This window comes from Calidris pugnax, unplaced genomic scaffold (assembly GCF_001431845.1).
Source record: "Calidris pugnax isolate Ruff unplaced genomic scaffold, ASM143184v1 scaffold13, whole genome shotgun sequence".
In the NCBI taxonomy this organism is placed as follows: Eukaryota; Metazoa; Chordata; class Aves; order Charadriiformes; family Scolopacidae; genus Calidris; species Calidris pugnax.
In genome coordinates, this window is record NW_015090810.1 from 8,199,406 (window position 1) to 8,222,850 (window position 23,445).

The 23,445-nt window shown below is 40.7% G+C and overlaps 1 protein-coding gene across 1 annotated transcript in view; it reads left to right on the top strand.

Annotated features, from left to right (window-relative positions):
* The first annotated feature begins 1,569 nt into the window (after positions 1–1,569).
* The window catches only part of TMEFF1 (transmembrane protein with EGF-like and two follistatin-like domains 1), a 93,463-nt gene continuing 71,587 nt past the window's right edge, over positions 1,570–23,445 (top strand). Inside the window, exons 1-4 of the mRNA XM_014938439.1 lie at positions 1,570–1,851; positions 2,778–2,953; positions 10,556–10,669; positions 13,265–13,413. Coding sequence (XP_014793925.1) covers positions 1,570–1,851; positions 2,778–2,953; positions 10,556–10,669; positions 13,265–13,413 — 721 coding nt within the window. The remainder of the gene's footprint in view (positions 1,852–2,777; positions 2,954–10,555; positions 10,670–13,264; positions 13,414–23,445) is intronic.

Below are 23,445 nucleotides of genomic sequence, written 5' to 3' on the forward strand. Positions count from 1 at the left end.
TGTTGTCATTTCATGACGTTACAAATGGCTAGTCTACTAACTACTCTGGGGGAAAATGTATTTTTGCAGAAATTACATTGCACAGCAATCCTGTGAGCTTATATTTATTGGATAATTAACATATAGTTCCAGTTGATATAAATCATTGTGTCTGATATATAAGTATTAGATTAATTCAGTTGTCAACAAAATATGTGGAAGGATACTCACTGAATGATATACTGCAGGTTGTGTTAAATGTATGATTACAAAATTGAAAGTATTGCAAAAAGCATACGAAGCATTTTTATTGGGCATTTGGTTTTCAAATGACCTTGTAAAACTAATTGTTTGTGGAAGAAGAGTGTTGTTCTGTCTTTGAAAACCTGCTTAATATTCTATTGTTATTTTATCTCTTTAAAGACAAAGTCAAAGGGAATTTGAAAGATTTTATATATTTCTTCCACCTTAGTCTCTTACTGAGGATAATATTTTAAAGCTGGGTTTTTGCAGGTAGTCTTTTAAATACTGTCACTGAAAATATACAGTGAAATGGAAACAAAGCCTTATTGCAGAGTTGCAAAAATCTCCTGCATTTAATAGCATTTGAATATTGAACGTCTTTTATATAATGTAATTCAGATTAAGTCTGGTTTACAAACATAAACCTTAGTGAAACTCATTCGAAGCACATGGGTGCATGTATTACCTTTTTTTTAAGCCAAGAGAAATTACATTTCATAACATAAATTATTACAAAATGTAAAATGGGAGGGGAAGTCATCTGAAACTCAGTTTTAAGGCTAGAAGGGACTGCTACAAGCATATAACCTAACCTCTGCACGTGCATGGCCTAGACATTCAGTAATTCCCATATAAAGTCCATAATTCCTGGCTGAGCATGGATTCTAGGAAGACATCCCAAGCTTGATTTTTAAAAACCATGCCCCCAGGTACATTGCCACAGTGGTTAGTCCTTCTCAGTATGAAATCTTCTCCACACTGTGGCTTTGCTTTCGTTCGAGCTTCTGCTTCCAGCAGCCAAGCCTTGTTCCTTTGTTTCCTACATTAAAATGCTCCCCACTGTCAGGAGCCATCTTTCTGCTGAGGTGTTTGTATGTAGTGTTGTCAGCTCCACTTCCAAGCTTCAAGCTGAGAGAGCGGCCGCTGGAGCTCCATGACAGAAATTATGTATAGCCTGTTTCCAGATCAGTTTCAAGATGTAAGTTGTCTTCATTGCCCATGGATGTAGGTGTTGTCCCAAGCCCGACAGTTAGAGGGCCAGAGGGCCCTGAGGGACGTGATGGCAGACCCTCTCTAAGCAGCCATGTGCAGTGTATAGGCGAAGCTTTTGTCTAACACAAGCAGGGCCTTGTGGAGGCCCTGTCCTTCAAATTTCTAAATACTATAGAATTGAGTTCCTCTGCTACCAGTCCTAGGGGTGGGGTGATAGCATGTGACTGCAAAGGCTTTCCTCAGACAGGCAAACCTCCAAGTCCCATTTTGCTGCTCGGGTTTGGGGTGGGTGGGCTGGCTCTGGCTGAGGAGCCGAGGCAGGGGCCAGGCAGAGCTGCAGGAGGGGGAGCCGACATGGCGGCAGGGCCAGGGCGCCAGGGAGAGGGCTGGAAGCTGGGTCCTGTAGGGCTCCTCCGCCTCAGCAAATCCCAACAATGGCGGAAAGAAGATGCCTGTGATGCCAGGCCATGCATGTGCCTGGAAAACGTCATCGATGTGGCCGAAGAATCCATGTTAAGCCGAGCTTTGATGTCTTTGAAAACCAAGGCCCGTTTCCCCGCTTACAGGCACCTGTGGCAGAGGAAAGCTGCCCTTTTCAGAGAAAATGAACTCATCACAAAAGCAGTTGATGGCGAGGTACAAATAATCTTCTTTTTTTTTTTTTGCACATTACTAATACAATGAAAGCATAAATCTCAGACGAGTTTGTCTGAGGATAGCATATATGTATATATATACTTGGGCTTTTGAAAGGGCCATTTTCACAAAGCTGATAATGCTAATTAAGCTCTGAGGAAAAAATATTTTCATCATGCATTCATATTGTTTTAAAGTTTAAAATCCAAGTGTATTTTACCAAATGCTCAAGTACACTTATCCATCCACGGTCTGGTGCAGGGGGAGAGAAGCAAAGTTAACAGGTAAATTAAAGTTTCCACATGCATATAAACAGGTCCATTTATATTTTTTTATTAATATATATGTGTGTGTGTAGAATCACAGTCATGCAATATTTATGTTGCAAGTCCTCTCCAGAAGTCACCTAGTCCATTGTGTGTGTATGTTTATGATGTGTATGTGTATATATATGTATGTGTTATGAAATGAAAAATGAGGCTGTTGATACAAATTCAAAGTTAAGAAGAGTAGTGTGTTGCAAGGGGAAGCAAGAGGACACAAATGAGAAGAAATTCTGACCAGCAGAGGTAAGAATAACACAATGTTTTTCAAGGTACAATGGAATGAAAAAAAAACTTTTAACAAAGATATTTTTTCATTACTGCATAGGAAGGGTAGAAAATCATCAATAGTTGTAAAGAAAAGTGCTCAATTCAGGGAAACATTAAAAAATATTTTCTTCTGAATTAAAAAAGTGCCAAATGATACATGTATATCAAGAAACAATGAGAAGGAGAATGAAATATTTTCCCTTTCAGCAGTATTTGGGGGGAATTTTAAACTGTACCTGTTGATAATGTTTAGATAGGGAACCAAGGAGTTGTCAGTCACTATTGATGGCCTGTAGTAAGTGAAAATGTGAGCATTTCACCACTATTTAAAAGTACTGGATGGGATCCTCCCCTAGGAAATGCTTGTTAATCACAGCCAGCCAGTTTTCCGAGCAGCGCACTGGTGCTGGAGCACTGGTTGACTGGGAACACGGCTGTGGCCAGTGCTACCCAGGAGAGCAGCTTGGCAGGTTGCGTGTCTTCGCGCCTTTTGAACTAGGAGACAATGCGTGAGGTAAACAGCTCAATAATCACTTAAGCAGCATTTTTACTTTGCAGATTTTGGGTTTATTACTCATCCCTGATCTCTCAGTAGACCTCCAACAGGGTTTCCCTTTTAGGGGGAAGTGAGGACTGTCGGTTCCTGTTAGCTAAAGGTTTCAAACTTATTTTGGTGATGTCTAAATCCTTTTCTGTAGCAGTTTTACCATGACAAAGCTCCTTGTTCTATAGATGTGAACAACGTTCTTTCTTTCTCTTTTTCTTGCCATTGCCGTGACTTGTTATTGTGGTATTAAAAGCCCTCTGGGAGTTCAAGCAAGCCTGAGCTACCAGGCAAAACAGATCGCTCTGCAGGTCAGCCTGTCTCCATCATCATTCATCCTTTCATCTGTTGTATGGCCTATGAACTTTATTTGGGTAAAGACTATATTTTCTTTCAGACCATTGAGAAAAGTGTTGAATGGTGTCAGGCTGAGAATAGGTATCTGAGCATCTCATTGAAAATGCCCTATCAGAAATCACAATTCCTGTTTTACATTTACTGTTGATTTGTAAGTCGGTAAGTGTCACCGATACCTGCATATGGTTGTTTTTTTTTTTTCCAGTAATTGTAAATGAAGTGCTTTGCAGAAGTCTATTTACCAACAGAGTTACCCTTCACAAAGAAACAGTAATCTCGCCAGAGAACAGTATCAAGTTTTCCATCTTTCATAAGCAGTTGATTCACAATAATAGAAATAAATAAAGAAACAAAGATAGCAGCATTCTAATTTCATTGCCCATCTGCTATTGTGTGGTGTTACCCAGGATCAACATCAGCCTAACTTGAATTGTTATGGGCGTATGATGTGGTACATTTGTATAAGGAGCTGCATCTATTATGCAGTGTCTCCTGATTAGCTTGTCCTGTCCGTAATTTTCATTCTGCCAGAGAGAAACAAAATTACTCTTCAAAGCTTTCCTGGCCTCAGCAAATTGAGCCAATACGCCATGCTGAGGGAGGACCTGATCAGAGGCCACTGTGAATTTTCACAGAATTAGGATAGTTTTTTATGGAACAACAGCAACAACACTTGCTCAACCAGCTGGAAAGCAAATGGGTCCAGTTTTGCACATCACTCATGTGCCAGTCAGCAACTCTATCGAAGCAGCTAGTACGTGATGCACAATGCTCAAGGGGGGAGGTGTGGAAACCAAAGCCTTGCCATCAAGTTGATTCCAGCAGATGAAAATCTGTATTTCCTGCAGAATTCCTCTAGCATGATCAGGAAAGTGACAATGTAGATATGGTCAATTTAAATGAGAAGGAAGGGGTGATAGGAAGTGTAGAGAGGAAGTGCACACATTAAGACACAGCATGAAGTAACATAACTAACCAGATATGTCTAGAAAATATGGACACCTCCCCAGGAAGCAAGGAGAGCAACAGAAAAAAAAACATCTAGACTTTCCCTGCATCTGAAGTAAATAAATCTGCCAGCAAGGTAAATTTTATGAAAAATGGTTTTCAGTTTCTTCCAACAACTATCAACCACCTATCTGAATTTCTTCATGACCTAGTAGCTGGGTAGTATATGGACTTCACATCTTAACTTTCACATTTATGTTTGAATAAGCTTGCATTTCTAGCTAGTCAGCAACGACCACCTTGTCAAGACTTCCAAAAACCAGCCCTTAGCAAAGGCTGGAAAATTAAGTATGTGGTCCCCAAAACCAAAAACTAAACTAGCCAGAGGCAGCCTCACCAAGTCCCTTTGCAATAAGCACAACACAGGTGCTTTCCTCGGATTTAGACCATCCTCGGTTGCTTCTTCTGTCCCTTAAAAATGAAAACTATAGCTTTGTGATACTGACAAGGTTTACGATAATCAGATTTTGAAAGTTTCAGCTCTTAGAAGTCAGTAGTGAGACAAGATGGTTACTAATGGCCAAGAGAAACTTTGGGAACATAGTAATCCAAAAGCAAATGTGGAGACCTTTAATTTATAGCTCTAAACAACATTTTCTTAGTTGGACTGTAATATGGAGAGCCTGACTCAATGCTTTTATAAGCATAGTACTGGCAATAATAGGTAATGCTGCTATTTTTCTTTGCCATCATCTTTCTTGATGAAATGTACTTTTCTCACTAGCCTCATAATAGCAGGAAATATGCACTCTTATTTCTGGAAACTGGGGAATGTCTGGAATTAGGGAAATGGATTTTCCAATCAACTCTCATCCTGGTAGATATCAGTGCCATTAAATATCTTCAGGGCTGGAATATCATATGAACTGTTACATTTGACATGGGAAGGGAGAAGAGTTGCTTACACCTGCTGGTTGGGAGAATTTTTTACTGCAAATAACTGCAAAGACAGCAAGTCAGTTTAATTAGAACTCTCTCTCTTTTTTTTTTTTTTTTAATAGCTACTTTCCTGCCTAAGTCCTTTATCACTAGTTTTTGTTTTCTAGGCCACATCTGAGTTGAGCATAGTGTGACGAGGGTCTTTGTGCTCCTGTCTACAAACGTAAAGAACCAGCGTGTTGTCCCTTTAAGCGAAAACTGGCTTTTGCTTCTCTAGCTTTCTTCCTTTAGCTTTGATGGTAAATAAATGAACTCCTTGGGGTCTTTTTAGAGCTATCTGAGACTTGTGATGCCAGAAAGTGGCTCTGAAAGGAATAAGGCTGTGAAATGAGTGTTCTCCGTTATACAACTGTCGTCTTCTAAGTGGTAATTATGACTCTCCTAAAAAAATAAAAAACACAAAAGCCAGCTGAAATGATGAACCAGATCAGATCTTCCCTCTGTTACACATAACAAAAATGTGACTATTAGCCTCATTTGAGCCCCACCCTCCCCAGCCTTCTCTATCAATTTACCTTAGTAGACCATACAGCACGGAGAAATTAGTCTTAAGTGAATATTTAGATATTATACAAGAATAAACCTGTCAGGAAAATAAATTCATTATAAATGCCTCCCCTGTATACAAGTTATAATTTAGGGGTTTGTGTGTCAGTGGAATAACAATAAAAGGAAGACACTGTGCTCGAATTAGCATTTTAATTTCTGCTTTAAAAATTCAACACCATTGTTCAAAAGGTTTTGTTCTCTCCTTCGTTGCAACTATTCACCCTGGCTTTTAAAAAAAAAAAGTTTAGTTGTGTGAGACAGGAGGTTGCTTCCTTCAAAGCGAACAGCTACTTTGAGGGGACTTCTAGCAAAGATGTTTAAAACTATCCATTCAATAAGCAGACTATTCTGGGAAATTTTTGATGGCAGGAAAAACTGTGAGAGCTGCCTGGGCACCTGAGAAGATGAGAAGAGTCATCTGTGAGTCAGAGGAGGGGAAAACCTGCCGGAATTGGTTCAGTTCCCAGCACTGCTGCTACCTCGCCACGTAGCTCCCTCTGGCTTGATCAAAACTAGAATAATCCATCAAGATTTCTTATCAATACTTCTTAGCCAGCATTACTGCTGCAATTACTATTGTAGACAATTCAGAGGGGCATGTTCCAGCTCACAGATGGCTCTTCCTGGTCATCATGAGCCGAGTCAAAGACATGAAAGACATTATGGGTTGCAGCAAGCCTGAAAATCCTAGTCTGCGCAGGCCATCTGCTATTAATTTTACTTATCTATAAATAGGCTTAATAATGCCACTGACATCTTGAGAAGGAAACGTATACTTTTAAGGGAATGAAGTTTTCAAATAGGAGGCAGAGCACTTCTTCCCATGTAGGGATTCGTTAGGAAATGGTTAGTGCTTGCAGTGGTAGGTTTCTGTAGATGTGGCAGTTCTTCCAGTGTAGGCAAGCCGATCGCCTTGAAGTTAGGAAAGATGAATCCAACTCATGAAAATGTATGAGAGGGCTTCACAACCATGAAGTCCCAGATCAGCATCTTCCCTTTTGGCCAGAGCAATGTGTGCCAGGGAGGCTCAGGGTGCTAACGTGTTATTTATTTTCACTTAGTCATTATTTGCAGAACTGAGCATCTGTGTGCTAGTTCTTGGGAAGGTGATGGATGTGGCTCAAAAAATGGAGCAACTACGAGAAAAAGGCCAGAGGGGATTGCAAGAGAAATTCAGCGTTCAGTTAAGCAATTAACTTTAGCTAAACAAGAAGAGAAAAGAGCATTTATAAAACCATTCTGTGAATTTGTAATCTGAAATTCGTGGGTTTTAGCAGCCAGTGTTTAAAGACAAAGCTTTGAAGGTTAAATCTCAATGTTAAAACCACACTAAAATTCAGAACCTGTGTGAATAAAAAGGCAGATTTTAATGTGTTTTCCATATCTTCCTGAAGCTCCCCCTATCAGGCTTCCTTCTAGCCTCATAGATGGTTTAACCGTAGCTTGATCTAGTTACTAGTGTTTGAAATCTCTCGTGCGTGCCAGCTGAGCTTCATAGTGTCCTCCTGATCACCCTGCTGTGCACCCCACCTGTGCTGACCCTCAGGCAGAGGACCACCTTGTACCCAAATCAATTACTAGCAACTAGGAGGTGGTGTGCAGAATCCGAATCTTACCATGGTAGTTTTATCAGTCCATCTTCTTTGTAGGAAAAGGGTGCCAAGTGTGTAGATACTAAATTTCAGGACAAGTGATACGCTTTTTATTGAATGCAATAGACATGTGGTAAAACCAGAAAGAGCACAACAATAAAGCCTGAAAATTATGATAGTTTAAAATCAAGTTACCCTTGTTAACACTAACACTTAAGGGCATTTGAAGTGCTGTAATACTTTTATCTGTTAAGGTGGACTGTACCTATTTTCTCAGCTGTAAACTTGGTTAAATGTTTGGGTTTGTTGTTTTTTAAATGCAGCTTGATATTAAATCACTGAAAAAAATTAAGGATGTAAAAAGAAATCATAAAAAACCTCAAACTGTGACACATTTTAATGCTTGTGCTATTAAGGATCCTGCCCTTTTGACACAGGGTCATGAAATACTGAGCAAATGACACATTTACACCACCTTCTGGAAGGGGGAGGCAGTCTCTTTCTGACCTCCCACCAACCCAGTTCCCTCTTTCTGACCACCACCACCACCTTTATTTCGAGACCCTTCATCCCCTTCCCACCCGCCTGTCCCCACCCGGCCTTTCTGTGACCTCCCGTCTGTCAAAATCCCTGACACCTCCCTCCCAGCTCCATCCTTTCCCTCACTGCTCCCAGCTCCGTTAATTTGCTTCTCTCATTTCTACCGTCACTGTCTTTAACATGGGGCTACAATTTTCCTCTCTTAGCACTGAGTGTTCAGAGCATCCAGCCCTGGCTCGTGCCTGGCATACATGTCAGCCACGTGCCTCGGCAGGAGAAATCTCAGCACTACCCAGGGACCCATTGCTGAAAATATTTTCTTGCTTTTTCTGCTTTCTTCTGTCACAGCTTGTCTTCTGCGTGCTCGGGTCACATGTCTGCATGCCTTGCTACAAAGCAGGCACCAGTTCCTTCTGTCCTCAAAAAAACCCCTTGCCTTTCCTGCAAATAGTCCTTTTGGTCTCTGATACCCTGATGGCTGCCACAACTTTTCCCTCTTACTTTCTTCAAATACATCATTTTTCTGCATCTTTCTTTGTGACTTTCTCTCACTGAAGTTTCTAATGATCTGGACTAAAAAACTGATCTAAGCTGTGGACCTGCAATCACTTACTTCACTGTGGGAGCTTAGACTTACTGTAACACATGCCTTTGCTTAAAAAAATGGTATTTTCAGAGTATGGCCTTTTTTTTTTTTCTTTCCTCCCCAAATCTTTGTCTTCTTCTATTCGTCATGCAGTATCATTTGGTAAATGGTCCATCTATTGCCCTGCCTCCAGCCAACTGCATGTGGGCTTTACATTAGGCTTTAATGGACTTGGGATCAGGCACTGGGTCGCACAGTGTGCTTCCTCTCTGCTCGATTTCCCTTCTTTCTCACCAAGTGTCCTTCCTTTTTCTTGAATTTTCCTTCCCGTCTAGTGTCTTTTCTCTGCTGTTCTCCAGTGCTTTCTGCTGATGCTCTTTCTGGAAAAGACAGCAGCAGACAGGACATGTCTATAGGTAAGCTGTAAAGGTTTGTGCATGGGCTTCTTGTAGCGTTCCCTGGGAACTTTCATGGACAGCCCTTTCATATCCATATATCTGGGTCGATGCAGGCTTGGTATAGGTGTGAGCCTCTCTTTGTTATTGCTGTTTCTTAAGCACAAAAGCTTCTCCGAACCTAATATCAGGAAGCACAATGAAGGTCCCTTTCGCTCTTCTGCTAGCGTTCTATTTGCAACTCTGCACCGTTACCACCACCTCTGTGGCCTGCACATTTAGGGTCTGTTTAAATCCTGATAGTTACTCCTGGAAAACAGTTACCCTGTCCGGCCTTTGTCCCTATTGCAATGGGAAAAAAAAAAAAAAAAAGATGTATGTGTTGCCTCCTGTTTTGTTTATTGTAATCTCTGCTCCACCTCTACCTCCTACTTCAAGCCCCGTGAAAGGCAGCCGTCAAAATCCCCTTTCTTGCTTGTCATGATGACCTTATTGCCTCCCTCTCTGAACCTTTGTGCTGACACCTTTGACTGCCTCTAGTTTAAATTTCTTGTTCTTTTGTTTTCAGGCCTCCCATAACTCTTACCCTAGCCAAATGGGTTCCCTTTCATTTTATCCTGCTCCTGTCTCTTTCTGCTCGGACACTGCTGCCACTCTCACTGTTCTTTCTCCTCCTCACCCAGCCCTCACCTCGAGACCAAGGCTGCAAGTGCCTCGACTTGTTGTTAATTTTATCCATTCATAAGAAGCCTTGCTGCTTTTTTTTCACAGACAAAGGAAGAAAAACTTCTTTTTTTCTGCTCCATGCTTCCTGCCATGCCCTGCCTAGAGGCTCCTTATGGGCTTGCCCTGGTCATCTTGTCTGTTGCTCAACTGCCACTGGCAGCTCCTCTTGGTCAAGGAGCGCTGGGAGCCTTGGGGAGGGAAGTCTCTTTTCCTCTGCACTTTGAGATCTCTAAGAGGCACTCAGGCAATGTGAAAGGAGTTTTAATAATTAATAACGGCAATTCAGGCATACAGATGTCAGGGGTTATTCTGGCTTCAGAGTATTTAGTTGTCTCTAGGAGGAAGTTGATTTCCCCTCCGTCTGCACTGAGTTCTGGCCCAGGACACCATTGCCATGTCTGAGTGGTATTTCCCGAATCGAAGCCTTTTACTTCAGTGAGGAGTGGCTTCCCGTATGCTTTGAAGTAAACTAATTGTGTTGTATGTTTCATAGTTCGTTCTATTTGCATTTATGAAACTGAGTTCAGTGATGGATGATCATTATATTGAGCTGAAATAAATCAATATTTTTATATTCTTCTGTTTTATTATGCTTTTTGGCTACATTATCTTTCCCTGTCTGGGCAGAAGTTGGTGTCTTAGCACCCTCAAGTAATTTCTAATATATTTGTTCTTTTTGAATGAATGAAAATCAGAGAGAAAGCTTCTGATTTTCCTGAAGCTTCCCTATTGTCCCTCTTCACTGAGGGTCTGCAGTAGTCACCTGCAATTTCAGTGTTTTACTGGTAACTACTCGTATCTTTTTGCTGCCTGAGAGGCATCATGTAAGGTTATATTGAGCTGGATTTTCTGCTTTGTGTCTGCAAATTCCGCAGGGTGTGCCTTGCAGAGGAGAAAGCTTGGCAGAGCTGCTGCGAGGTGGACAGTCAGTGCCCGTTCATTGGCAAAGCTGGCACAGCCAGAGAATCGGCTGCGGCCATACGCAAGCAGTGCGGGCAGCATGTCTGTCCACTGGATGGAAAAATCCCCTGCGTGTTTTAGTCTCTCGTAGCATCTGCCTACCAACCAACCAGACACAAAACCTGGTCAAATCTTGGCGTTCAGATGTGGCTTCAGACTTGCAGTCCAGGGGAGAGCATCGTCTGAGTTCACTGGAGCAGCTGAATCTTCAAAACTGTTAATGTTTTGCATTTCTAATAATACATTATGAAGTTCATACTCCTTTGGTTTAGTTTTTATCTGTATTGAAAGGTCTGATTTAAAGGACTTCAACAATAGGTTTCACCAGATTGTTGAAAACTGATTGAATTTTACAGTGGTAATGGAGTTTGAGACAAGATGACATTCAGTATTACCTATTCATGAGGTAGTGTTTCTCTTGATTTATATATATTTTTTTATTGGTAGTTTTAAACATTAAACATGGATGCTGTCCAGTTTTGTACAGCTAAAAAAAGCTGCTCATCCACAAAGAGTTCCCTGATGAAATTATCGTTCAGTCACTGGCATAGGTGAGAGTTTTACTTATGTTTTCTACATACTTTTTTTTCATTTATTGGAAATAATGTTTACAAGAACCTACTGATTTCCTAACTGCCTGTGCCTCTTGGACAAATATTTTTCTATCAGTGACTTGGGCTTTTTAAGATAGCAATCATGTGCTCAGCCACTTAATGGTAATCTTTTGTATTGTTTCCCTCCTTATTTATTAACAGTCATAATTTCTCACTGGTATTTCTTCCCCCTTCACAGCCGCAATATATTTATAAGAGCCCTTTTGTTCTCTGTAATCACTTTAGCTAGCATTAAATCATCCTTCTTTTCTGCTGCCCTTATCTTTTCTCTGCAAGGCTTAACTGACTGTAGGTTTTTTTCATTTTTCCCTTCTTCTTCACTTCCCTTTGCACTCAGATCCGTGAGCAGTTCCTACAGAAACTGTATTAGTTACCTTCCATCGCTCCTTTCCGAAACTGTTGTTTTCTGCTCCCTAACTGAGGTTTGCATTCAGAATTTTCCAGCCTTCTTCCCTGCTCCTGGATTTGAGTGCTCCTTGCCTCATAGTGACTTATAATAACACTTAGTGTTTGAAAACTGAGTTTCATCTGCAAAGGCCTTTGTAAAAATTAATTGATGAATAGTAAAGCATTCCCCAAAGGCATTCTCTTATCAAATCTTGAGCACTCTGTAAGCCTGTTTCCTCCTCTGAAATGGTGAAGTAGCTTTCTTTTATCAGGCAGGTGTGTCCTTAGTCCTCACAGAAGAGCTAGGTCTAACCTGAGTTCAGGGTGAGCAGTTGAACAAAAATTTAAGAGAGGCTCGGTCCCTTTCAGGAGAGAGTGTCCCTTAAAAGCTCAGTTTCAAAGTTGCTTCTGGAGCCAGAAATAAGTGCAAATAACAAAATGAAATGGAGATAAATGTTCAAATAATTTACCTGCTTCTGTAGTTTTTGATTGAGCTTTGAAGTAAATGTCTTATGCATTGATTATTTGCTTTTTAATGATCTTATCAAGAATGCCTTTTAGAGACGAAGAAACGCTTTTGAATGAGGATATGAATGGGCACAAATAGATCCTCTCCAGTATGAATACCTGCCATTCAGGCAGGCTGAATTGCTTTTCAGAATTGTGCGGTTTCTCTGATCAGTTGCTACAGTTGGGAGCAGCCAAGAATACCAATAAAAAGCCAGACTTTCTGGGAGCAAATCAGCAGTACTCTGCCTGTGGTTAACTTCCCAACCCTCCCTGCCCTTCAGAGGCACGGAGCAGCAGAAGGGTCTTCTCCTGTGCCTTCTTTCTGTGCTGGTTTTATTTTGGAGATTCTGAAGAGAAAGCCTTAAAATACAACAAAAATTGCTGACAGCTTTGGAGAAGTGAAGGTAATATCACTCGCTGCAGAGATTTGGGGTTTTGTTTTGCTTCCTCTCAACAGCATAGATTTTGGCTGGGAAATTATTATTAACTGAATGAAAAACATTCCACCAACAGGCCACCATTCTGAAGAAAGCTTCCATCTCCCCAGAGAGGAAAGGCAGCTGAGGCAGCCTTCTAAAGGCTGGAGGGGTTTCATCCAACCCTCGGGGAGAGGGAGAGAGGGAGAGACTCCCAGCCAAGGATGTCCCTCTGATAGTTGGCATCTGAACTAAGAAATGGGATTCTGGTCCAAAGTTTTCCCTGCTTGCAATCAACCACACTTGATTTACATGATGGGATGGTTTTGGTGAACATGCACTGGATTCATTTCAGAGAAAACTGAACTGAAATCTGCAGTTAAGGGTTGCATCTGCCGTGCTCCAGGTGCTAATGGGCATTCAGTATGTGGGGCCAGCCCAGAGGTAATCTGAAATGGTGCCTCCAAGGAACACATGGTCAGGCATCAAGTCCTCAAGACCAAATGGGTTTTTTTGCAGGTTATCCTTTTGTGCCACTCTGGAAGACTGAAATTTAGGACAGTCTTATCTAATAAAAAGGAACTATGTACTAGCCATGATTTCTAGAGTTCTGAACCTGTAAAAGAGTATATTGCTTCCAGTGTGCTTCACCATCTGTCTTTGCCGTGTCTTGTATTTGTGTTTTTTGGAACAACAGGTTTAATATGAGGAAAGTTGCAGACAGGTTTGACAGCCCAGACTCGGAAGTAGTGCCATATGTAGATATGACAATATCATTTAGTGCTATCAGGCCGATCTGTAGGCTGCAGTTTTGTGATATTGTCACATTTTGGTTGAGGGCAGCAGGTACTTTCTGTGCAATTTCTGGCCTGGAACGGGTAGTTGAGCTCCTGGCAGGAGAGACAGGGCATTTTCTGTAGTAAGTGCTCTTTGAGACATGGGATGACTATCACATTTTCTGTGTGAGATAACAAGTTCATTTTTCAGCATGAAATATTTCCAACCGTTACTGGGACTGATTGTTTTTCACCGGCTCTCACTGTCAGTATGAGGGCTCTAACATATTTCAGAACCTCTTGAGTGGTTCTCCACGATCCATTGCTGAAGCCTGCCTACCGTTAGATATTGAAAATTATGACAAGTACCTCGCACACAGGGTGCTTATTTTTGTAGCAGTTGTAACAACATCCCTGCTTGCTACTTAGCAGCAAATTTAGATATCTTAGTATTACACCAGACACCTGCTATTTTAACGTAACGTGGTGCCAGCTCAGGATGCCTGCCTTGCACTTAACGTACTGCACCCTTTTGGTAGGAATCCCATGCTTTGATTTCAGCCCCATGCAGATATCCCAGATAGCCTATAGCATCTAAAATGGTGCTAGAAGCCAGTGGCTTGGCAGCTAAACCTTTAGTGCAGCACGCTGTCGTGGGAGGTGATGACGAAAAGCACCTCCAGAATCTCTGAGCTGCACCAGGGAAAGAGAGGTGTTGCAGGGTAACACAGGGATTTCCAACATGGGCATCAAGGTGACTGCATTACAGAGAGAAAGTGTGATTATTTTCCCTTCAGATTCTGTTCTGTATTAGATGAAACATTTGGCAAAGGTGTTGCATGAATCACCAGGGAGATATTGTTTATCCTTGAATTGCCCAGACATGACATACTTCTTTCTAGCTCTGGTCATTCATTGCAAGTGGATCATGCACAGCATGATATCCCCTGTATGTACTGGTGGTCTATACAGCATATCAAGACTTTAGGTGAAATTAACTTTATGGCATCATAATAAGTGACAGTGTTTCTTTGCTAAAAGAGCAGATGGTGCTTTCTCAAAGGAAACAGAGCAGTAACTTCACCCGCTAGCGGAGACCGGCTGCCTTTGCCTCTCTGTCTCGTAGCCCTGTTCAGATTGACGGGGAGGTCAGAGCTTAGTCTGGAAATTAAAAAGTTTTCTTGCTGGGACTGTGAGAGAGGGAAGCAATGTTAAAGATGGCAGGAGATGGAGCATGTGTCTAAGCACGCTGTTGGCATGCCCCAGTTTAGCTATTTCACGACAGCATCCTTGTGTGCTTTGCAGGGTCATTGATGGGAGGTCTGTCAGGGATTGTAGAGTCTGCCTGGGCAAAAATGACTCCGCTGGTTCAAGTAGGCGTAGTGAAGATTTTGAATTCGTGTGCTCTTCCCCAGTAGGTGCAAATCAAACCCCTTGTGTTTCAATCACAATGCAAGTCTTTAAAAGGAACGTTTTGCAGAAAGTGCTGATTTTGATCATCTCTGCTGCTTTATGTGTCTTTTATAGATTGATTTTGAAAGTGAAAAAAAGCTACCTTAGTTTTAGTGGAATACCACTGGGTTTTGATTATGTTTGCTAGAAATCAGGTGGGGGTCTAGATTTGCACTAGAAAATTCCACAGGTTTACTTGCAATTAAATGCACATGTAAGGTAATGTGAATTTTGCAAAGCAAGTTCCCTGACACTGTGTAAAAAGAGAGAGAGGGGGAGAGAAATGAAGACTTCTCTAATAAAGACTTCTCTATCTCACTTATTTTGATGGTGTTTTTCAAACTTGTCTATCTTTCTCAGACCCAAAGCGTGCATAATTAACATCCCTGTATTTCTTCACAGCCAAAAAATTAGTCATATTTCAGGGAACAGAATGCCTTAATGCAAACAATTCACATTCAGCATCAGAAGTAACATTTTAAGTACCAGCCTACTGCCTCAAGGTACTTTTTTCTTTCTCTGCATTTCTCTCCATGTGTACCTGTCAAAGCCAGCTCTGCCCTTTACAAAGTCATTTTATTGTGACTTTCAGTTCATCAGCTACTGGGAATATGCAGGCTGGCTAATATTCCTTTTGCTTTACAAGTAGAAGAGAGTATATCAACTACTAAGGGCACAGTATCAGAGAGTAAGGAGGCAAATGAAAAAGTAATAAGAAAAGAGTCTAGCCCTTACAGAAAATCTCATGCAAATGTGATAGAGAAAGAAAGGAGAGGAGGAGGAAATAAACCAAAATGGACCTTTAAAGAAAGGAATTATGCAGATGGGTATCTTGATTTTCACAAGTGTTATTAATTTTTTAATTAAGTTGGATCTTGTAAAATATGCAAGATTTACAGTTCTCTTATGAACAGCATGAACAATTGACAATTCTTTCCCCACTTTATCCTCTCAATAGAGCTCAGCAATAATGTATTTTCTCAATTTAAAAGCTTTCATATGTCTTATCTCAAGGATCAACTGTGGTCAGCTGGAAAAAAAAATCAAAGAAAGCTTAAAGTAAGAATGAAGTGGCATGCATTTACTTAAATTTTCTTGAGCATGTAGCTTACGAATAGTATTTCTAATAGTTATGATAATACATTCCCAAAAGAAAACATTTCACTGCTACAGTGCTATTAGTAATATCATCTGGCACCATATCGAGATATCTAAAGACCACTGGTAATTTCACCAGGAATGTGAAATGTGCTATTGAACTGTGAAAAGGAAGAAAACAAGTGAAAACAATCTCAAAGTTAAAAGCAACTTCTCATAAAGCTTGTTTTAACAGAAAGAAAGATAAACTATTGTGAAGTATATTTACATCATTACGGGTACCCTTACTAACATAAACAGTGAAGACTTATTTCTGCCATTAACTCAGTCTTACCCCAGTTCAGAAAATCACCAGAGGTTGAATGTAACTCTTAAACACATTAGTATTTTGCATTAAAGTCCATAAACACATTTATCTGTATGTGCTGAGCCTGAAACAGCCTGAGGGTTGTGAGATTCTTGACTTACCAGAAGCAGAAATTGCCCTTAATCTAGACAAGGGAATTTGAAAACTCTGAAAAAAATACTAAAAAAAGAGAAAAGGAAAAGAAAAAAAAGTGTTTATACCTTCCAGGAAAGTAATCATATGGCTTTTTATTGTTATTTCCAGCTGTAAGCAGGTGTTCTTTGAAGGTGACCCAAGCAGACTGCAACTCACGAGCTGCTGTTCCCAGCTTTGACCAGCAGCTGAATGAGCCCTTAATGTCTCAGGTTTGGGGTCTTTCACAGCCTGTCACCCACAGTTTCTCCCCAGCTGTCAAGGACATTTTGCAGGATGAAGAAGAGTCACGTAACAGCTCTCATCCTTTTCTGTGGAGATCAGGGGACTTGCATATGGTAGCCATGCAGGGAGGGTGCCTGCCCTCTTTCTTTCCCATCCAGCACCTGTGAGTAGGATTGACTGAAGCAGCTTAGGCTACATGGTCTTCTCAATCACAGTGTTTTGCTGCAAGAGCAGATCAGAAGTACCATGTATCAACCATGCCTGGAAACACCAGGGAGCTCAGAGCAGGCCTGGGACATGTTGTTGGCCACAATCACAAGGCCAACTGGTGCACCAAAGCCAGGGAAGTGCCCCTGCAGACATAAAGGCAACCACCAAACATGATTGTTTCCTAGTTTCTTATTCATCGGGTGTGAATTGGATGAGTAGTACCAAATGCACCACAAAATACAAGATTTGAAAAGCAATGACAATATTCCCCTTATTCAATGCCATAAAGATTCGGCTGTGGTTTGCTTCAGCCCTTGAAGCAGGTGAATGCTGGGTGAGCAGGTGGGTCCATCATGGCAAGAAGGAGACTGAGTGGTTTGGTTGGTTCCCTGTTTTAACATCTGATACACAGACACAATGCAAATGTGTGCTGTTGACAGAAATGGCCAGCTGGCAGAGTATGTGTCTGTGCCTCTGATATTTTAAATTTAGAATGTCTACTGCTCCGTCCTTATTCATGGACGTAATGACGAGTTTTTCAGAGCCCCTGATTGTTTAATGTAATCTGTTTACTACGAAACATCTGATAGCTATTATAGAAAATGTCAGATAATTTATGTTCCATTTTTCCATCCCGAGAAAAAAAAAAACAACCACCATTTTATATCAAGAAACATTTCAATAGCTTATAGACAAATGGACAAAATGCACAAATGTCAGATGCACAGCCCTCAGCAATGGGGACATGAGCTGAATAAAACTCTAGTTGCATTTGCTAATGCCTGATAATTGACATGATAATAGAAGATTACAGATACGGGTATTGTTTGTATTCTAACCCTATTTTCTGTGATTTTCACACTGCAAAGACTGTTCCAAAAATGATATCCTTTTGGTACTGAGATTAGTTTTATAAATAAATTGGGATTTGGGAATGACACTTCAAATTAGCACTAAGGTAATATTCTGGAGGAGCTGGATAAAATGGATATTGGAAAACCTATTGCATTTTCAATCCGATTATAGTAATTTACCTGAGATAAGAAAGGAGCATCTCTTTCACTTTTCTATAATTATTAAAGGGTAAATTTGATATTGTAAAATACAGAGATTTGTTTTCTGCTCTTATGATTATGGCAGAAATGTTTACTTGCTTTTAAAACAGAATAGTAAGCTCTAAGAATGTTTTTCTAATTATGAGACACAATATATAATATTATAATTCTCGAATGATGGGATTTTGTATGAAAAGACATTACTCTCTCTGAGTCTTTTTATTTACAAGTAAACATGAGCATTCCTGATGAATTTCACTGGTGTTTTATAGACACGTAGTTGTTTCAATTTAACCCTTCCATTTGTATTTTCAGAGGAACAGAGCACTAAAACCAAGCCAAAATATTAGTGTTTTGTATATTTGTGAAAGAAAAGAAATTGTTATTCAAAGGCAGTTCTTTCAGATGAGTCAGTTAAATGTGAATGGAAATGAAAAACTACAATTTAAAAGCATTTTGTGAATTATACTTTTTGAAAAAGGAAAGAGCCTGTGCCTTTGACAAGACAATTTGTAGGGAGACAGATTTTCCATGGCTTCAGTTATTGTGCTCCGGGAGCAACAAAGAGGCAGCCAGTGTCTTCTTTGTCAGTTCAGGGGCTTCCAGTCTTCCTGTGTGTGGCAAAACACTATCAGCAACACTCACAAATATTTCATAAGCTGAGAAAGATCGGCTGAGGTTCAAGTGAAAGGAATTTCATCTTTTCAAAATCATTGACATCAAGCACAATCTATATATGTACAAGGAAATTATTTATTAGCAAAACCAATATGTTTTTTAAAGTCCTTTATTTGGGAGTCTGCTTTACGCAGGTCTGTATGTTGCTGAGAAAATGTTACCTTTGCTATAAGCTTCTTGCTTTCTAAATATAGAGTGAGGAATTCTGCCCTCTTTTCACAACAGCTATGCATACATCTTTGCCCTGGAGAGTCAAGAAAATAGAGAATTTCCCCTTAGTCTGGACCCCCTTTGCTCTTTCTGGAACCTTACAGGTTGTCCCAGTCTTATTCCACTGTTATCACTGGAATACTACACTTAGAAACCTGCTTTATTGTTTAATGGTGGATTCAGTTCCCTTTGTCTAGATTTAAACACAAGGAATCCCCTATTTTCTCTCTTCCTACGCCCAACACAACTTATTTCGCATAATTAAGCAAAGGAAAAAGGCCGCTTTAGAGAAATTTTAATATCACAGTTGCAATGGAGGCAACTTAAATCGTGTCCTTCAAGTGGTGGGCTTTTTATCTTACTTCATCTTTTATTTATGGCATTTTGGCTGGCCTACTTCTACTCCCATTGGAAATTCCCCAGAACACGCTTTATAACGCTCTGCTGATGGAAGAATTGGCAAGCTCGCTCTCTCCATTAAATGTAGCCAACAGCATATTCTCAATCAGAATTTAAGTTTCTCTTGTAACAAGCAATTAGAACATTTTGAAAGTTTTTGCCACAGCTCTTTAATCACAGGGTTAGATAGTGCCGATGCTGCCCGTGCTCTCCTCTGTGTTTTTAGAGGATGCAGGACAGCAAACTGTGAGGCATCTACTCATTTAATTCTCGTTAGTTCCCTGCCTCATGACTGTGTTCATGCAAATGGCAATTCATGCTAGCTGCCTGGCTTTCATGTTTGAACCCAGTACCACCATCTCTTCTCTCCTTCTTTTCTACCATGATCTTCCCCCAGGCCCCTCTCCTTGCCCTCACTCCCCATGGGAAACACAAGGATACCTTCACCCCCACCGCTTCTTTGTCACATCCTCAAAAGTGCTTTGTCTTTCAGTCTGTAACTGGCACAGGGGTTTTCAAAGTGACTTACTGTATGTTGAAACAGGGCCTTAGGATGGAACATTCCCGAGTGACCTGGCTTCCATGCAAACCTGCAAACAGCAGTGCCGAATAATTATTGATGATGACGGTGGCAGCAATGAGTGACGATTTGTGTCTGTAGTTAGGGTGTAGGATTGGCTAATAGTTCCTCACCTTTAAAGCTGGAAGAAAACTAAATTGATTACAGAGGGACAGGGTTCCTCATGGCTTTATTCCTACTGGTGCTGCTCAAGCAAAGCCAAATATGATAATGCCATAGTAGTTTCTAGTTACCTAAAATAACTTTGCTTTGCTAAGATTGAACAGTACTTAAACGCAATAGTTAGATCCTAATATCTTTGGAAAAAGGTATGGCAATTGTAGAACCCCTTTTTAACATCTGGACACTTCAGAGTTAGCATGAAGCTACCTTGTTTGAACATCCACTTGGCAATTACTCTGACAAAGCACTCACTATTAGCACAGGGTCTGACTCCAAGACTAGGATTAGGTTTTAATTCTGAGCCAGGAACTTTGAAAGAACATCATAATTTCCTCTGAAGAACATCATTGTTTCCTTTTAAATCTTTAGAGCTTTAGAGAAGCACCTCATTCTTCAGCCAAGTGTCTCTGTTATTACTAGTCTTGAGCAAATGCTGGCATTCACGCTGAATTGTATGCTAGTTTTCTGATTTCAGGAGCATACCTTGCAGACACAGCACCTTGCAACAGAGGGCTAGATTTCACCAGAAGACTATAACCAGTCTATAACCAGAATATAACCATATGGTCCGGGGGGAGAAAATTCTAAATGAAATGGTATGATTTTACTGGAGAACAGGTTTCAGCAGTAATTACTTTGAATTTAATACATTTGCAATGGAAGCCTGCTTTACATTGGACATAGAGAGTATTGAATTATTTAGATTGGGTCAAATTATAAAGCATTGTGATCATTTGTAGTTCTTACTTGTAAATGAATAGACTTCTTAAGCTTTTCAAGGAGTGTACAATCCACTTCAGCCTTTTAATAACAATGACCCGTGCTTCTTTAAACTCCTGGGCCTAAAAAGACTTAGTTATTTCCCCCACTGAATATTACCCATGTGGTAACAGATCTTTTCAGATGAAATATGTTCTTGCTCACTTTCTTCTTAGCTTTTGCCTCACTGCCTTTTCTCAGCTGTACTGTACATGGAAATGAGTGCAGATGCTTTCTGAGAGGTGGGTTACTGGTTTTTCTCCTTCAGAGGATGAGGGGGAGGGAAGGGGGAAGGGGAAAGGAGAGACATGCTTTCTTTTCACCTCTGCCTGTGAAGGCTAGCTTTTGTTTCCATATTTGGCCAGGCAAAAGAAAAAGATGGAGTTCAAGGCCAAACATCTTAGGGACTTTAAAATGGTGCAATTGATTTGTACTTTACTTAACTTGCTTGAGACAAGTGTCTCACTTGAGAAGTGCACTTCTAGACTCTTTTTCTCAGACGTGAGCATCCAAGATATTCTCAGTTGTATCCACCCATATATTTTCATAAAGAAAATTCAGTCCAGCACCCATCTCAAACTGTTAAATATGGAAATAATTGTTATCAGGATGTCAAATGTATTCCTACTGTAAGTGGATACAGCTTCCAAATTTGGCTCAATAGCTTACCCTTTCATTCAAGTTACTTCTACTATAGGATCTTCAAACATGCTTATCATTCTGTTTTCACTTAAAGTCAATGGGAGCAAGTAGGCTCTTGAAAATCCCCCTAGAACCCAAAGACAGATTAATACTAAAGTTCTGCCCAAACAGAAAAAATGCAATGAGATTTATTGTTGGACACTTAAAATGTTCCCCAGCACTTCCTAATAGAAAGTGTGATAAGTGATTTACTGTTCAAGGAATGCAAGTATCTACAGTAGGATCTTTTTAACACCTGGGTTACAGCAAACAGTTAGACATGTAAATTAATTTGGATGACAAAAGTTTGATTGTAAACATGACCATTGGGGAGGGAAATATTTTTGGTTTATTTTGCTTTATTCACTTGTTTCTCCTGTTTTGGGACTATTAACATCACAGGAAAGTGACTTTTCAAACAATCTGATTAATATAAAGACAGTTAGTCTGGCAAATTCCTCAATTTAAAAAAGAATCAAAGAAAGGAAACTTAAGAATGAAAGAAAAATGTAAGAGGACACTGCAAGAAATCATGCCAGATGGAGCTTTTCTCCAACAATTTGCTCAATCAAAAAGGCAAGGTATTATTTATAGTACGTCCATTGAATCCCATTGTTTCTGTGCTGACTTTGCAGCATAGGTCCTGTCTTTTGTTTGGGCACTGCTTCGGCATATCCAGGAAATGCTTCTGCAGGAGTCTGGTCTTTCTGAAAGGACTCATTCCCTGGGCTGGGGGCAGCTGGGGGGCACCGTGGGGCCCAGGGGCTGTGAACAGTGTTGAGCTGTGTCATGTTCACTGCAAGTTCTCTGTCTGAGGTGGGGACCATCTTCCTTTTCTGTAGGATTCTTTTCCTTAAGGTGCCTAGGTTGTCATGCCCCAGGCTTTCCGGGACATCACTTTTGGTTTTCCTGCCCAAGTCCCAACCACTTCAGCCTTAATGTGTCGCGCATCCCTTTTCCCTCCCAGATTGCTTTAACAGGCTTCAACATCTGCATCTGTGGGGCCCAGTGAACTACCCACCTGTTGCTTTCTCTGCTTTCTGCCTGGGCTGTGTCACAGGATCACAGAATCACAGAATTGTAGTGGTTGGAAGGGACCTCAGAGATCATTGAGTCCAACCACAAAAAAAAACAAACAAACAAAAAAAAAAACCCAAAAACAAACAACAACACACAACAACACCAGCTCCCACCACCTGAACACACAACAACAACCTCCAAACCAAAAAACCATCACCCACCCACACAACACCCCACCACAAACCAGTAATCTTGGGCACTAGAGCATGCCCTGAAGAACCATGTCTACACGTTTCTTAAATACCTCCAGGAATGGTGACTCCACCACCTCCCTGGGCAGCCCATTCCAATGCTGGATAACCCTTTCAGTAAAGAAATGTTTCCTAATATCCAACCTGAACTTCCCCTGGCGCAACTTGAAGCCGTTACCCCTTGTCCTATCATCTGTAACTTGGGAGAAGAGACCGACCCCCGTCTCTCTACAGCCTCCTTTCAGGTACTTGTACAGAGCGATAAGGTCTCCCCTCAGTCTCCTCTTCCCCAGACTGAACAACCCCAGTTCCCTCAGCCTCTCCTCGTAAGACTTGTGCTCCAGACCCCTCACCAGCTTCGTTGCCCTTCTCTGGACCTGTTCCAGCAAAATGCTCAGTGTCCTACCGTGCAGGTAGCAGTAAGTCTTCAAGTGGTAGCAGTTAACCACTTAACCATGCTCGACCGTGGAGAACTTAAAGTTAACCACTGCCATGCTCACAGAGGGACAGCTCTTAATGAAATAGGAGATGAAAACATAAAGGATGCATTTTTTTTTTAACTGATAAACTGTCATGGCATTTTATTTTAATATCTCTCCATTATTCTACGGTTATGATTGAGGAGACATTATTTATTTTATTCCCTTTGTCTTCAGGCACTTATGACTCTTCAGAAAATTTACCTCTGAGCTAAAAGATGTTTATAGCAAGGATTTCATGGCTTCATTAAGGGTACCTTATTATACCAAGAAAATATCATAGAACCACCTGTCCCACTGTATAATATTATTTGACCCTTCTGTTCTACAATTTTAAATCATGC